Source organism: Salvelinus fontinalis, chromosome 13 (assembly GCF_029448725.1).
Source record: "Salvelinus fontinalis isolate EN_2023a chromosome 13, ASM2944872v1, whole genome shotgun sequence".
Classification (NCBI taxonomy): Eukaryota; Metazoa; Chordata; class Actinopteri; order Salmoniformes; family Salmonidae; genus Salvelinus; species Salvelinus fontinalis.
The window spans coordinates 19,503,260-19,521,656 of record NC_074677.1 but is presented as its reverse complement, the minus strand read 5'-3'; the positions used below and the strand labels follow the sequence as shown (position 1 = coordinate 19,521,656).

The following is an 18,397-nucleotide window of genomic DNA, read 5'->3' as shown; positions in this document are numbered from 1 at the left end:
GGTTTTCTCACTAACAAATGTGTGTTATATTCTTCTTTAACTACCACCAGGGTCGGCAGGTAGCCTAGTGGTTAGAAAAGTGGGCCAGTAACCGAAAGGTCGCTTGATCAAATTCCTGTCCTGACATGGTAAAACGCTCTTGTTCTTCCCCTGAACAAGGCAGTTAACACATTGTTCCACGGTAGGCCATCATTCTAAATAAGAATTTGTTCTTTACTGACTTGCTTAGTTAAATAAAAGTTAAATGTAAAAAAAAAAATATATATATATATATAGCGAGTCTGCTCACTCTGGTATTTGCACGTGCGCTCTAGCCAACAGCTCGCAGATAGAGTGCGTGTATAGCCTACACTACATGATGAGATATTATGGACAAAAGAACGATATTATGTTTATTTGTCAAACGGCAGCCAAGCATCGATGATCATGTCACCAGAAGAAGACGCTCAATATTTATTGGAAACCTACCCTGTGAAGTTCATCACAACTTATTTCATCTGTAGCATAATAAACTGCATGCTTTCCCCGTGAGTTTTCTTCCATATCATGGTTATTATATCAATATTTGCGCATAAAAACGTTTCCACTGACATTTCTCGCATAATACATTTTACAGAAACAAAAAGATCCCACCTTGCCTAGCATATTTTGTTTTGTCGACATTTGTAAGTTGACCGACAAATGTTCTCTTTCCATCAGGCCTGTCATGACATTTTTTATCTGACTTACTTTACTCGCATAAAAACCATTGGATGGAAACCTGGTTAGTGTGTTATTAAGTTGTCCATCCATTACATGTAGCATAACTAATAATGCATTTAATTTCTCACCTTGTAGATGGACCCGCATGAAAATATTCTACTGGGCACCATAGAAATTAAGAATGAGATGGGAGCATCGGAGCTGACCCTTGGTCTCAGTGACCCCAGGAGCACCATGTTGACTTATGACAGCTCCACCCTGCAGTACCGCAAAGCAGGGCTGCAGGCCAGGCACAACTTTGGACGCAACACCCTGGAGCGCCACATGCCTCAGAAGAAGAACCGGCTACGGAGGCATGCTTCACAGCTGAAGATCAACATTCCCGATTTGACTGATGTAAACTCTATCGACAAGTGGTCGAGAATGATCTTCCCCACTGTCTTTTCTTTGTTCAACATAATTTATTGGCTCTACTACGTCAACTAAATGGACTTCAGCAAGGGCAGAACTAAACAAACAACAAAGCTCATTTTTCTCTGAATAGTTATCATTTTGCTGTTTGTTCTTGCAACACAAGACTGAATTACTAAAACAAAATCAGGACTGACTCCATTTTACCTTGGAACACCTTAATTGCTGGCTAACACATGAAAACCTTAGAGGAGAGAGAGAGATTCAGAACATATACTGTATGGTGCCTGTACCAGAGTTTTTGTTTATAATTTTACAAGTAGAATATTTAGTGAATTTAGTATTTTATAATTTTTAAATGTTTGTTTGCATATATTTGTATGTTTTTAAATTTTAAAATCTTTATATATATATATCTATCTATCTAATTTGTTGCCAAAACATAGTTAGAAATATTAATGATATATTGATTTTTAAATATCTCAGACCACAAAGACACTCCTTAAAACAGTTACAAGCATGTTCAGGTCAATCTTTTCTAAGATTCATTACTTCAAAGATGTAATTTTATTTATCCTAGAATTTATTTTGTCTTTATATTGTGAAGTTTCACTTTTTCATAGTATTAATATATTAAGTAATAGTAAAAGGGTTTTACGATTAACCAACCTTTTCTACCTTGATATAGTTGATAAATCATATGATTTATTTTGAAGCATTATTTCAGTTCTATGAAAGTGTTTGATAGTGTAGTAGATACTATTTTAGACAACAGAAACAAGCATCATTCCAAACCTTGACAGAAGAAACTAGAAAGTAAAGCTTATCGGCCGTTGACATTGAAACATTGAAACAGATAAATGCATCACTAAGGCTTTGATTCATGATTTGACATTGTTTTCTTAAAGTATTCACTCAGAAAAGGTACAGAATATTAACTTGAACTGAGAAGTTGAATATATTGCAAAAAATGAGAAGAGACTGAGAAAGAAATGGAGAGAGAGAATGTTGCATTAGTCATCAAAGCAGTTTAAGAGTCAGTGATAAAGTGATAGATCATGTAGAAGATCAAATATATCTTGAAGAAAAATACACAAACTTGTATCTGAAAAATTGTCCTTGTCCATTTCGGTCCTTTGTTCACATATCCGGAAGATTACAGGATAAAATGATGTATTTGCTCATAATTGCTCTTCACATGGATATACAGAAACGAACATTGGCTCTAGTTTGTTAAGAAACATCAGATAGCATCTTGTAATTCCTATTCCTAATGACATTGAGCCAGCAGTTAAGGATTCTATGATAGGCATTTCATGATGCATCAAAAGCCAATCTTTCCTATCACTATAATGTGTAAATATCTCTTGTATATGACTATTTAAAAAGTCATGATATCTATCACAGTTTCAGTGAGGATCCATCCAGAATTAGGCCATGATATAATTATCTTCAGGAAGCTGGAAGGGTTTGAAAACAAAGGTTTTGAGCAGCTCCACACACTTTGGATATTATACAATGTCTTTACTGCCATTTCTTTATCAAATATCCAGGTTTTGATAATAACTATACAAAACAAAGAGTATGATAGAGAGAAAAGGCTGCTCTGCGAGCTGGCAAGAGAAACCACAATGCACGAAAGCACAATGCTGCTCCAAATCTCAACTGAAAATGGACTGTCGTCTTACGTCTTAAAATAATATGTTTCTTTCTGGTAATCAATTCATTACTCTACTTTCCTTCCAAATGATTACTATAAGTATACTGTAATAATACTCCTTTCCTGCCAAATGATTACTACAAGTATACTGTAATACTACTAATGTCCTGTCAATGCATTCCATTAATCTACTCTCCCGTCAAATGATTACTACAAGTATACTGTAATACTACTAATGTCCTGTCAATGCATTCCATTACTTTACTTTCCTGCCAAATGATTACTACAAGTATACTGTAATAATACTCCTTTCCTGCCAAATGATTACTCCAAGTATACTGTAATAATACTCCTTTCCTGCCAAATGATTACTCCAAGTATACTGTAATACTACTAATGTCCTGTCAATGCATTCCATTACTTTACTTTCCTACCAAATGATTACTCCAAGTATACTGTAATAATACTCCTTTCCTGCCAAATGATTACTCCAAGTATACTGTCATACTACTAATGTCCTGTCAATGCATTCCATTACTCTACTCTCCCGTCAAATGATTACTACAAGTATACTGTAATAATACTCCTTTCCTGCCAAATGATTACTCCAAGTATACTGTAATAATACTAATTTCCTGATAATGCATTTTTACTCTAATTTCCTGCCAAATGATTTCTATAAGTATACTGTAATAATACTCCGTTCCTGTCTGGTTGTTTACCTTATTATTAATACTCCATGAAGGATCACCCTATGGCAACACTGCCAGTAGTAGAGTCAGCGTTCAATGTAAATTAAGAAACGTCATAAACATTTTGGAAACCGAAACACACAGTAGTACATCGTACAACTGTTGCATGTACCATGTTTGACCACTGACTTTGTAAAACAACATTTTGCACACAAACAGATCCAAAAGCCATCGTGTCTGTATAGTAGGTGATGCACCACTTCTTGGTGCTCTTGAGACTGCTCCCTCCAAACAGAGATATAGTTACAAGAGAGAGACTAGAACATTACAATTTGTCTCGTATGTTTCTTGAAAATGTATGGAAATACACAGGGATAACTGCACAAATATTATAAATGATTTATTAGTGATTTCTGATCATTTTAGTGTTTGGTGACTCCCTTAGATGATCGGTAACAATTAAATATAGATAACAAGCCCATGAACATATGAATTATCATTACATGTAGATGTTGTGACATCACCTCAAGTGCAATTGCATGTTTTCAACATAAGTGGTATTCACCCCAAACAAATTTGTATTGCATTTTTTCTTCTAGCTTCTTTACATCGGCATGCTCTTTTCTCAATAATATCAATGGAAAAAAGGCCACTTCCTTCACTTTTTTGGGGCTTTTGATTAAGTCTTCTAACGCTTACTTTTACACAATCCAAAACAAAGGTAGCCATCGCACTCTTGTTGTGACGTGATGAAGATCATTTAAATGTACAGTATAAGGATGAACAAGTAATGGTTGAAAGTAAAGGGTTCGTTTAGGATTTTTTTGTGTGTTTGTGTTTTTGCAGTGTTAACATTCTATTATGGTTTGAAGTGGTGATAGAAATACAGCGTACTTATCATTAAGATAATGAATATAAAGTTGATGAGTGATACAGGATAAACATGAGACTACGGCTGGAATTCAGTCAAACCCGCACAGCAGAAAAACATTAATCATTTTTTTAACATACATTTTCTGGCAGAAAAAGTAAGGAAAAGGTGCATTTTTACAAGACATGACCTAAGTGATTTTACCACTCATGTGGTTTTCTGCGGTAAAGGTTTGATTGAATAAACCCTTAATAACCATGCATACTAAATATGCCTATTTAACCAAATCTATATCTATATAATGATTTGGTTATTTGGGCTATTTTTACTTTTCACTCATGTTTAATTTATCATTACAATATTGTGTTTGTGTAATTTATTTATATATACTCATATGGCCCTATATTACATTTTGTTTAATGTTCACTCACTCTATTTTAAGATGTTACCAGATTATCTACATGTACATTTGTAGAAGCTTGAATATGATTAATACATACATTGATCTACAGAAATGTCTTGATATTGGTGTTGTACAATTTTTCACAGGGTTGGGGTAGGGCTTTAAATACTGTGTTCAAAAACCTGTTTCCTGGTGTACATATAATATATTGTTAGTAAACATTAATTGGAGCCTGAAATTCCTGTAAATAGAAGACTAAAATCAATTTTTAACTTACTGATTTGTACTTTACTGTAAGACGAATGCAAAGCAATTTCATGGTTTCAGCTGATATGACAACAATAATGTAAATATTTTGAAGAGTACCACTCGGTCACTTAGTAAAACAAACATTTGTTTTCATTGTGTTTTAATGACTCAAATCAGAATGTCTTTAGGTTTTGCCAAATTGTAAAGTATTATCAAAGGCAAGAATGTAGTTGATGTCATTTTGCAGCACATGCCTGAGGTAGCTGAGACATGTAAGCAGGAGTATAAGCATTTATAGTTCCACTGATTGGAAAGATGCACATACATGTGCATGCACACACACACACACACACACACACACATAAACCTACACACGCACGCACGCACGCACGCACGCACGCACGCACGCACGCACGCACGCACGCACGCACACACACACACACACACACACACACACACACACACACACACACACACACACACACACACACACAGGTCAAGTATAAAGGAGCTTAATGGGACTCTAATAGCTAGCGTTAAGTCACCCATCTCAGGTTCGCACAACTAACCAGTTCACTACTGAAATGTTACAGAGACGTATTAATCTGCCCAGTGATGCTACAGTACAACTGTTTGTGGATTTCTATATTTGCAGTGTATTATATGTATGTGTGTGTTTGCGTGTGAGAGTGTGTACATATGTCAGCCAGTGGGATGTTTTAAAAGCACGTCTATAACTGGCAAAATGTTGGCTTCATAAAATGGCTTCACTTTGAAAGATGTGTTTGTACCTCACAGCACTTTTTCTTTCATATATTTTTATATTTCTATAGTCCTATAAAAAGATTCCTCTGAATGAACCATCTTGGTGACAGTGTATGTTGGCACACACTCACAGATGAAGCCTTAGCATCCTGACCTGCCCTGGGCAGTCCCTCTTGTGTCACATCAGAGAGCAGCAAACCCCTCCCTCTTCTTCACAAAGAGCACCTCCAGAACAAGATCTATACTGAAATCTATGAACCTATGAATAATGTGTTTTTAATACAAGAAAACCTGTGGAGAAAAAAATTCGATAAATATTGTATATAGTTCTGAATCTATGAATTCACATGTTTGTTGCTGCTGCTGTTGGGAGTAATCTATGATGTGTCCATGTTTATTTGTCTTCTCTGTAGGCTTCTGATCATGTTCCTGTTATTCATCCATTGATCTAGAATTCAGCTTCTGTCCGTTAGTCTATCAATCTGCTGTATCATTATATAGTTTCCTATTTTGTTACACTCTGTATGAAGTTATGGTATATGGTATAGCACAATTTAGTCATGCATACATGCATAAAGAGAAATGAGGGTAAATGCCCAGTGTTCTCACTCCATTACATAGGCCTACATAGATGTTCAGGTTTTCCACTTGATTGTTTGATGGAAAAGCTTTATTTGAAACCCTGTAGAACCACGATCCATGCCTTTATCATTTTACTGTCTGTGAGATTCCTACCTTTTGTTCTTTACCTGCCTCCACCACACACACACACACACACACACACTCTTAGGAAAAAGGGTTCCAAATGGTTTCTATGATTGTCCCCATTGGATAACCCTTTCGGGTTCCAGGTAGAACCCTCTGTAGAAAGGGTTCTATATAGAACCCCTAAAGGTTCTACATGGAACCCAACAGGTTTCTACCTGGAACCAAAAAGGATTTACCTGCAACCATAACGGATTCTTCAAAGCGTGCTCCTATGGAGAAAGCCGAAGAACTCTTTAAGGTTCTGGATAGCACTTTGTTTTCTAACAGTGCACCCTTTAACAGACAAATGTATGTTACGTCTAAACATACTCAGCCTCTGTGTAGATGCAACTGCAGGCATGTGGATAGTTTGGAATCAAAGCTTATTAATATCAGTATTCAAAGTGTAGTGTTTTCACCTCACCATCCTACCTGTAGGAATATGAATAGTGTTTTTTACCTCACATTCCTACCTGTAGAAATATGAATAGTGTTTTCACCTCACATTCCTACCTGTAGTAATATGAATAGTGTTTTCACCTCACATTCCTACCTGTAGAAATATGAATAGTGTTTTCACCTCACCATCCTACCTGTAGAAATATGAATAGTGTTTTTTACCTCACATTCCTACCTGTAGAAATATGAATAGTGTTTTCACCTCACATTCCTACCTGTAGAAATATGAATAGTGTTTTCACCTCACATTCCTACCTGTAGAAATATGAATAGTGTTTTCACCTCACCATCCTACCTGTAGAAATATGAATAGTGTTTTTTTATCTTCTTGAGAACTTTAATTGTTTTTGTAACTTTCTTATTTAAGAATGAATTGTTTAAAATCCAATATGAGTGGTACCTTGTTAACTTTTCTCTGTTTTCCCTTACGAACTGGGTGGAGTGGATGACTTCTATACATACCACCTCACTGGCTAAATTCATAAGAGTTGAAGAAAAGCGTCATGGCAACATGTTGACAGTGAACAATTTGTGTGATGAAAGATATTTTCTATAAAAAACAAATACAATCTTATAAAGAAATGATATATATGTATACACATTTATAAATATATTGCAGCCAATCTCTGCGTGTAAACATTAACAACTGTTGACTAGTGTGTGGTTCTTGAATTTGAAATAATGCCATTATGAATAAACAATATAATTACTGAATGTGGTTTTGTTACAATTGAGCACTTATTTGTGTTTTCAGATGTAACGAAATAAACCTCTGACTAGTCCTATCAGCAGCAGTACCAGCCTGTCCAGGTCACTAACCTTATACTTAACTCATATCTAATGACATTACATAGGTCATTCAAGATCAACTGGATAGAGCATAGTATGAATTACAGTACTTGTCCACGGCCATGATAATGTTAGTTTATGTAATTGAGTATTGGTTGACTCTGTATTGTGAAAGAAAATTATGCACAATTTGCTTTAAGTATAGAAATATATATGCCAGTTATATTTGGATGCATCTGTTAAACCATATGTGCATCAGAGCCAGTAAAGGTTTGTTTGGTGTCCCCAAGCGAACGGTTTGAAACCATATTGTATAGACACCTTGTGATACTTCCTATTGATTGGAGCGATAGAAGCGGTTTGATGATGTGTGTGATATATGTTTATCTGAAAACACTTAACGGATCAAAACCTGCACATGTTCCCCAATGACTGGAAACATACAGAACCATTAAACCAATCATGTTATTGCTTGAATTCCAAATTACCTCCCAAAAGAAACACATATTTGATACATCTTAAACCGATCTTGATGATAGCAGACACAGACTTGGAAAAGTAACACTGTTAGTTTTTTCCAGGGCTTGATCAGGGGAACTATGTACAGTATAACATCCACATGATCTATCCCAGTTTGTGAACTAGAAATCCCTCACAGAGCCCATTCATGTCTAATGAAAATGAGGGAAAGCATTTCAGTCTGATGGAAAAAATGATGTAGTCACAGAGTGTATGTACTTTTCAGAAAGAACTAGAAGGTGCAGTGGTCCGGAAGCCTAAGGGAACGTTGTAGTATTTTGTTAGAATGTGATGAACCGGCTGGAACGGTGCTAGCTGTACATTTAAACCTAACTGAAGGGTAACCTTCAGCATGAAAAACCTCAAAACCTATTATTTTCTTTGAGGATCATTCAGCCTCCTTTCTAATGGGTGAAGTAACTATACATGTGATGCAACAGCCACCATGTCACATTCTCACCAGTGGTGTAGAACTCCGTTAGAAACATTTTGAGAGGTGATGCCTACACCCCCACATGTAGATTTAATATGTTTATACACATACAGTATGTGACTCGTTTCAGGAAACTAGGAGTATGTCGCACGTAACTACTTCACAGGAGAGGCATTTGAACGTAAACATTTATTTTTTTTCTAAATTCGTTTTTGGCCCAAAAAATATTCTGGAACGTGAACTTTCATGTGCTTTAATAACAAACTTGTATTCCATCCATAAATACAAATAAAATTGTGAAATTACGAGTCTAGTTGGTTTATCCACGGAAAAAGACAGGGACCTTCCAGCTAGCCATGATGCCGGGAGATGAGTTTGGATTGGTCTGCCTTGTAGCATGCTTCTGCCTATAACGTGAGCTGCTCAGTATGTTTTGATAGTCTTTCCTACCGCACCGTTTTTGAAAAATATATTGTGAGCCATCAAGAACTACAAAAGTTTTGCTACTTTTCTCACAACATTGATGCACTGAATTTAGCAGGCGCTATCAACAGACCAGTTGGAAAAAGTGATGGGCTACTTTCTGCACTGAGTTAAATGGTTCCAGTCTGCCATGAAGTATTCATCCATGTATATGGGTAAGAGTCTAGCTACATTTTCAAATATTATACATTTCAAATTTTGGCAGACAGTCGTTTTCATTGCAAGTTAAAGCGTACTGTTCGCTAAATAGCGAACGTTAGCTTGCTGGCTAGCTAACATTGCGTGTACGTTATGATCTGTGTAGTAACATTATTTGAATGAGAAAGCCATTTGCATTGCTAGTTACAGCCTAATGTTAGTTCATACTACAGCTATGACAATGTGTACCTGTCTAGACAATAGTGACCCATCCACTTAGCTAGATGTGGCTGGGGTGGTGATTACAGCATTTCCTTCACATCACCCGTCAATTTAGTGCGTCGGGTGAGTGTCATTTAATAATTATAAAATATTTATAAAATATTTTTATCTGGACACTTTCTGTTTTTGATATTGCAACAATGCAAATAACCATTTCACTGTAACGTTTACACCTTCTGTATCCTGAGCATGTGACAAATACATTTCTATTTTATTTGATGTAGTGTGTGTTTACCAGAGATGGTGATGTGAAGAACAACATGACCTGCACCAAAGTGGTATATCATACACTCCAGCTGCAGTGTATGATATACCATTTTCTAGCTCTGAGTCTCTACTTTTATCACATATGTGACAGACCGGCTCGATTCGGTCCTATGTAGCAAAATCTGAAATGGTGTTTTTTACATTGGATAAAAGTAGAGACTCAGAGCTAGAAAAAGTTATATCATACACTACAGTTGAGGAACAATGGAAAAGTAATTTTGCTTTGAAAGTTGATAAACTTGTAACTCCACTTTTGAGAAAATGGCCTTTGAATGTTTGTTACACCTACTGCAGAGCTCTTCTTTGTCTACACCCAGTCAGCATCGTTCACACCGTCTTAAGCCTTAGCCCCACCCGTCTCTTTAAGGATTCACATATGAGGTCATGTACTAAACAACCAAAGATTTCAAGAATAAAGGCTGGTTTATACTATGTCTATCGACAGTTGTCGCAGTGACATCATGAACATTCTATTGTCGTACAACGTCAAGCTTGTTGTTGTCGTTATGAAAAAGTATAAACACGACAACTACAGGCTGCATAACAGCCTGGTGGTCCAAAAAAGTGTAACTGGTGTATTTTAACACCAATTAACTCACCTGTTTAAAAGTGAATTTAGAATATGTCTGCAGGTAGCTAACCAACCAGGTTCAATGTTAGCTGGCTAGCTAACTTTAGGCTATAACTAGCAATGCTAATGGCTCTGAGATACAAATAAAATTACTACACACGTCATACGCATAACGTTAGCTAGCGAGCTAGCCCTTTTATGTTAGCTAGCTAGCTAACAGTACGCTTTAACTTGCAATGAAAAGGACTTTCTGACAAAATGTAGGTAGCTAGACTCTTACCTGTATACATGGATGAATGCTTCGCCCTCTCTGTCACGGATGCCATGGTTGCCCTTCATTTGAAGATGTTATCGGGAGACGGGTGTTACATACAATTGCCTTCTGTGTGTTCTCTTTTTGACTCCCTCTGCATACTTGAAATCAAACGCCAGATTTTTCTCCATCTCATTAGCTATCATACCTGGCAGTGGAGAGCAACATTTTGCAGTTCTACTACATGATATCTTTCAAAAAAGCCGCTTTAGAAAGGATTACCTACACATACTGACCAGCTCATGTTATAGACAGAAGCGTGCTTCACAGCAAACCAATCCGAACTCATCTCTCGGCATGTCCAGCCCATCCATTATCTCAGCCAATCATTGAACCGCTACATTGAAGGTTCCAGTCTTTTTCCGTGGCTAAACCAGCTAGGCTTGTAATTCAACAATTTGATTCGTATTTACAGATGGCATCAACATTTGTTATTAAGGCACATGGAAGTTCACGTTACAGAAGGCATTTCTGCCCCCAAAAATGCTGTGTACTTTCAAATGCCTCTCCTCTGAAGTAGTGATGCCTAATTTCCTGAAACAAGTCAAAAAAAATTTAAGAGGATAAATAAACACTGGTATTAAAGTTATCCTGTCTGCCTGCAGTTGGAGGTCATGGGAGAGAGTCCTGAGGGATGTAACTCAACAAAACATTTTCAATTTGGTTTTGGTAAAATATGTCAAATGTGCACTCTAAAAAATGTAGCGGTTCAATCAGTGAGGTGTGAGAACCCTCCGAGACCCTTGTCCTTGTGCAAATAACTTCTCCCTGCCCTTTTATATTCACAAATACATCACAATCAAAATACATACTTCATAAATGTGATTTGATTTGATAATCCAAACTTTGCATCTGAAGCAGTTTTCACACCCCAATAAATCAGTTTATATAAAAATAAAAAAATTGCTTGGTCTCTGGGAAAGACGTGATGAGTGCATAATAATAGTGTGTGGTGGCCCAGGGGAGACCCGGAGAGGAAGAGCGGGGAGTGGGGATGTGGAGATCTGCTGGAAGAGTGCTTTTTGGTCCTGACGGCAGAGACAATTCCCGGGTGAGGGGAGACCCATATGTGTTCTACCACTTCTGGGGCCCAGGCAACATAGTTAGCAGCGTTCAGCAGAGCACTCATAATTGAGCATTACTCTGTAGCATTCTGCTGTAGTATGGCAGTGAACTCATGTTGACTTAGATTGCATAAATACACGTGCAACCAATGTGGGAGTGCACACAAATAGTGTATGTTTGGAGATTTTCTATTAAACGTTTGACGGGCTCAGATCAAGGGCTTTGTTCTATCTAATCATGGCTTGTGTAGCATTTTTTCAATCATATTATCCTGTCTGATCAATTCATCTGAAGGCCATAAACGAAGCAAAATCACTTGCATCTCACTAAGGCTATGTCAGGAGAGGTTACTGGCAGCTTGGATGTTGTTGGCTCGGGTTTCTTTATGTTTCCAGTGAAGCCTACATTAAAACTGAAGCTCAAGGAAGCTCTACTGATGCCTGAGAGTAGTGCTCTCTCCTGTCAGACAGCTCAAACAGTCTTGGTGTCACCTGGGTGACGCACACACACCAACGCTGCCTGGCAGGTTACACCACACTGGGACTGACGCATCGCCGGCGGGTGTCTTATCTGCCCTACCCGTCAGCTTAAACTTGGCCATATCCCATGGGTTGCTTGAGGAGAAAAGAAGAACGGCATGACTCATGACACCCGTATGTGGGCATGTTTGGCAGGGCCAAGAGAACTCTCTATCCTGTGCTGCTCTTCACCCACAGCCCATGGTCCTGGATTACAGTACCAAGCATTTCAGATTACACATAGAAGGGTTGCTGAGCCCAGATAAAATAGAGAAGATATTGTTGCAGGGTGAATCACTCACAACAAGACCAATTCATATTTCCATCTAAGGCTGATGGAGATTTCTCATTATCTGGAGGACGGACCCACACTGGAAAGAGGAGGCCACTTCACCCCCCTGTGTTTAGAAACAGGAGGGAGCTTCACCCCCATGTGTTTCGGATGAGGAGGCAGCTTCACACCTCTGTGCTTGGGAACAGGAGGCAACTTCACCACCTGTGTTTGTGTGTGTTTCAAGATTTATTAGTCAAACAGTATGTACGGGATACAAATGATATACACCGTCCAACGAAATGCTTACTTGCAGGTTCCATCTCGACAATGCCACAATAATAGGAAATAATACAAGATAAGAATACGAACATAAAGTAAATGGCCCAGTAGAATAGAAGAAACATTTTAGCATAAGTATAATTGAAAAAACAGCTAGCTGGAGCTCTTCTGAGTGGTTAGCTTCTGAGCCTATCTACTTAATGCTAATTTAATGCTGATTCTGAGTTCGGCTCTGACCCTCTACAGGATGTCCGGTAAGAAGGCGGATGCTTCTGATGTTTTTATTGCTTTTCTTCAACAACACCACAAATTAGGCACACACACACACTTCGGTTCTTTACAATGAATCTTGATTGTAATGACTTGGAATTGTTGAGGTTCTAAAAGGCAAAGATATGCACATATTTAAACAGTATTAGTATACAATACACATATATGTACATGCATAGATGGCATATGGCATTACACTTATAACACGTCTATAAAAGACTATAAACACAGCATCAATATAAATCTAGTCATTAACCTCTTGCTGGAGAAAGATAAACTAATCACTGAGATTGACAATGGGGCAAGGTTTATGGCACCCTTGCCCTCCGACCTTGTGAAGCTGTCATCCGAATCTGCAGGCTGAAGATCTTATTTGATCTGCCCGGCGCCAAAGGGTCAAAAATTACTCTGCGCATGCGTGAGCTCCAAGAATTCTATAAGCTTGGCCATGGCAGCGCAATAAGACACTAGCAAAGGACGCCATGAAAAGCATTGCAGTAGCGTGCTCATACAACAGACTATTTACTAATATTACATATTCTGCGTAAGCAGTTGTGCAACCAATGCAATAATGGCACTTAGGCAATTAACTATACACAATATGCAAAGCAGTATCGGCACAAGAACATTACAGAATAGCAACAGGTGTATATTAGAAAATAGCTGCAAACTTATTAAAGTGGCTAAACGTTTATTGCTAATTACCCATTACAACGCTGCATGAAACCCCCAATAATAACCAGCCATTAACTCACATTTCGATGCACGCACAACATTCAGGTACTCGTGACAATGTCCACAATGAAAAAGTCCTCAGAAACCGTGTGTCTTCTCTCTTCAGATGATAACACTCTGACCTGAGTGGGAAGGTGTAGTGTCCAGATGCACATTTCCAACCACTCTGATTGGTTGGGAATGACAGAGCTATGATGGGTGAGTGACAACTAAGTTAAACTGAGCAGCCAAACTAATGGGACTTAAAGGAAACTAAGGGGGCTGTGAGGGGAAGTTGGGTAGAGCAGGACGGCCATTTTTACATCCGCGCCAATATTTTTCATGGATATATTAACATACACGAAAAGCCCTCTAACCTAAATGTCACAATCTCTAATGGTGGCCTACCTCGGGCCAAAGTCTCTGAAAGGCCACACGCCTCAAGGGGGAGCTTAGTCCTACCGTGTCTAATCCTATCCGGCAGGGCAGAGGAGCAGAGCAGGGCAGGGCCCACGCCGGCCACAAACTGTCATTGGCAGCTCACCAGCTGCTTCGGCTGAGGTTTGAAGACTCCCTCACCACTGCTGATAAGCGATGGCTTCCACGTTGGAGTGGGTTGGCGACCCCTAGGCGAGGCTCATTAGTGATTCGGAGGCAGGGGCCGGCTGGGCCCCAAAGACGAGTTCAGGTGGTTCCCCAAGTGCACAGGCCTTCCAGTGCAGCAGGTGGGCGGTCCCCCAGAACTGGAGACAACAGGCCCACCAGGTCATGGAACGGTGGGTCCCTCCAGTTAAGGGACTGAGGGCCTAGCATGGCAGGAAACTCAGAGACTGATAGGGCAGGGGACTTGGAACCTACTACTAAGATTGAAGACTGTAAACCAGGTATGGCGGCAGGCTGCAAAACAAGCTGAGCAGGAAACTTGTAGCCTAATACTAGTAGAGGTGATTGGGCACCCGCTGAGACTGGGGGCTGCAAACTGGTTAGTGGCAGGGACTGCACACCTAGAGGAGCAGATAACTCAGAGCCTAGCGGGACAGTAGACCCAGGGCCTAGAACTAGGGCAGAAGGTTTAGCATGTAGCACTGAGGGAGCTGACTGCTTGCAGACAGAGGCTGCAGACCTAGTGGGGCAGAGAACCTATAGCCTAGCGGAGTAGTGGACTGAGGGCTGACTAGAGCTGGAGACAGAAAAACTAGAACAGCTGGAGCATAGTGCTGATAGCGTTGGAACCTGAGAGTGAGAACAACTCTGAACCCGAGAGGGGAACTGACTCTGAGCCTGACAGGGAAGCTGGATGAGCGCAAGGAGAGTGGTAGAGCTCTGGGCCTACTAGAGGAACTGGTAACTATGAGCTTAGCAGGGTAGGAGCCTGATGACCCACCTGGGCTGGGGACTAAGAGGCAACTAGGGCTGGAGACAGCAGACCCACGATAACTGGAGACTGAGGACCTAGTCCTAGGGACTGAGAGCCGACTAGGGCTGGAGACAGCAGACCCAGCACAGCTAGAGCCTGAGGACGTAGTGCTAGGGATTGAGGGCAGATGAGGGATGAGGACTGAGAACCTAGCGCAGGTAACTTGTGGCAGGAGGCTCTAAGCTTGGCGGACTAGGCTACTGCCTACCAACTAAAGCGGGGGACTCTGATCTCAGCAGGGCAGGAGACTGCAGACCTGCAAACGGGCCAGCTAACTTAGGAACTAGCATGGAAGGAGGTTCTAAGCCTGGCAGGCTGGATGCTGCGTACCCAATAAGGCGGGCGTCTGCGGTCCATGCAGGGCATGATAATGCAGACCTGACGGTGAAGCAAACATGTGTCTTAGGTGGGTAGGATACCTAGGGCCTGGCAGAGCAACAAACGTAGGGGCTACTAGTACAGGGAACAGTGGACTTGGGGCCTAACAGTATGGCAGGAGTCCAGGAACATAAGTCAGATCACTGTGAACCTGCAACTAGTGCTAAAGACTAAAGGCCGGGTACAGACGGAAACTGAGAGCCTTGCTGGGGGAGCAAGATACATCTGACCTATCGAAGGGCTGAGATACACTAGACCTACCGAGGGGGCAGGATAGACTGGACCTACCGGGAAGGCAGAGAACTCTAGCCCTACTGGGAAGGCAGGCAACTCCAGACTTACTTGAGGAAACACTTGGCCTCCTGGGAAGGCTGGAAACTGACCCTGCCGGGAAGGAATTGAACTCTGAGGCGAGGTCTGGAAGGTCTGGAGGTAGCAGGGCCCTCGGGATTGGAACTAGCACAGTGCTGGCAGGCGGGGCTGGAGAGGCCCCAACGTTCTGGCTGCACTTGACATCTGCCGTATCTGCAGGCTGTAGCGCCATCCTAGGAGCAGGTGAAGAATCAATCACTGGCTTGGGAGCTGGAGAGGCATTTGGAAACTTTGTGGTTGAAGGTTCCAAGGCAGCAGACAGTCGAACCTCAGGCACCCAAGCATCTGCCTTGACTAGCAGGTGATCCCCACTGGGAGGACAGGACAGCTCCACAATGGCAACCAGAACTGGCCACATGGCCGTGGCTGGCTGTGGGTCCACGATTGCAGCGGGAGTCTCCTTAACTATGGCTAGTCAAGGCTCTGCTGGCACTTAGACAATTTAAACAACATGCGCAATCTAAAATATACACAAACATTAGCTTCAAGATAACATAGTACTATTACAATGCAGTTACACATGTAGGAAAGTAGCTATACGTACTATTAGTAACTATTTAGCAGCATAAAACCCCCACAGTAGGCGTCACAACTTACTTAGATCCACACACAATCTTCGCAGTGAACACAGTAAACTCGGTCTTCCGACGACTAAACTATTCTGACCTGGGATGAGAATGGTCAGGGTCCAGATGTGCAGTTGCGCTTGCTGATTGGTGAAAACCAGGCTGTTATTAACAGCTTAGAAGGGGAGAAATCTTCCTAACAGTACTGTGGGGAAAGTCATGCGCACATCCTTTTTTACAATAATACAGGAAGGCACAATTTATAGTCCAATATTTGCATGTGTTTTGGGGAAGTGGGGATTGGGGGGGGGAGTGTTTAAACTGTACTGTATTTAGCAATCATAATACGTGTGTGTGTGTGTGTGTGTGTGTGTGTGTGTGTGTGTGTGTGTGTGTGTGTGTGTGTGTGTGTGTGTGTGTGTGTGTGTGTGTGTGTGTGTGTGTGTGTGTGTGTGTGTGTGTGTGTGTGTGTGTGTGTGTGTGTGTGGTCGACATCTTACATTCTCAAATCAAATCAAATTAATTATATAGCCCTTCGTACATCAGCTGATATCTCAAAGTGCTATTCAGAAACCCAGCCTAAAACCCCTAACAGCAAGCAATGTGTAGAAGCACGGTGGCTAGGAAAAACTCCCTAGAAAGGCCAAAACCTAGGAAGAAACCTAGAGAGGAACCAGGCTATGAGGGGTGGCCAGTCCTCTTCTGGCTGTGCCGGGTGGAGATTATAACAGAACATGGCCAAGATGTTCAAATGTTCATAAATGACCAGCATGGTCAAATAATAAGAATCACAGTAGTTGTCTAGGGTGCAGCAAGCCAGCACCTCAGGAGTAAATGTCAGTTGGATCATTAAGAGTATCCGTCACGACTCCGACCGGAGGTGGCTCCCCTTCCCGTTCGGGTGGCGCTCGGCGGTCGTCGTCGCCGGCCTACTAGCTGCCACTGTTTCTTTCTCCCCCTCCTTGTATGTTGATTGATTACACCTGTTATGAGTTGTGGTGATTGGTAGGGCTTTATTAGTCAGCCGGCCCGCCTGTTTCTTTGGATTGTTTGGTGTTACTTTTGTGTACGTTTGAGACGAACGTGTTTGTTCCTGTTCGTGGGTTTTTGCTATACTGTTTCAGTCCGTGTGTTTGAGGCGTTTGTTTTGTTCGGCACCCAGTGGTTTTGTGAGGTGGCCTGTGTCCGCCGTTTGTGCAATAAAGAGCACTATTTTGAACTCTCTGTTTCCTGCACCTGACTTCAGACCCATGACACCCAGATCGTTACAGTATCTCTACCGCGCCTGCGGTCTCTAGAGAGTTGAAAACAGCAGGTCTGGGACAGGTAGCACGTCTGGTGAACAGGTCAGGGTTCCTTAGCCGCAGGCAGAACAGTTGAAACTGGAGCAGCAACACGTCCAGGTGGACTGGGGACAGCAAGGAGTCATCATGCCAGGTCGTCCTGAGGCATGGTCCTAGGGCTCAGGTCCTCCGAGAGAGAGAAAGGAAGAGAGAAAGAGAGAATTAGAGAGAGCATACTTAAATTCACACAGGACAACGGATAAGACAGGAGAAGTACTCCAGATATAACAAACTGACCCTAGCCCCCCGACACATAAACTACTGCAGCATAAATACTGGAGGCTGAGACAGGAGGGGTCAGGAGACACTGTGGCCCCATCCGATGATACCCCCGGACAGGGCCAAACAGGAAGGATATAACCCCACCCACTTTGCCAAAGCACAGCCCCCACACCACTAGAGGGATATCTTCAACCACCAACTTACCATCCTGAGACAAGGCCGAGT

At 41.0% G+C, this 18,397-nt stretch overlaps 1 protein-coding gene across 2 annotated transcripts in view; it reads left to right on the top strand.

Annotated features, from left to right (window-relative positions):
* Positions 1-7,673, top strand: part of LOC129868214 (gamma-aminobutyric acid receptor subunit beta-2-like) — a 97,335-nt gene extending 89,662 nt beyond the window's left edge. For both annotated transcript variants that reach the window (XM_055941990.1, XM_055941991.1), the window contains one exon: positions 838-7,673. In XM_055941990.1, the coding sequence (XP_055797965.1) occupies positions 838-1,188 (351 nt within the window). In that variant the 3' untranslated portion in view covers positions 1,189-7,673. The remainder of the gene's footprint in view (positions 1-837) is intronic.
* Positions 7,674-18,397: the final 10,724 nt, after the last annotated feature.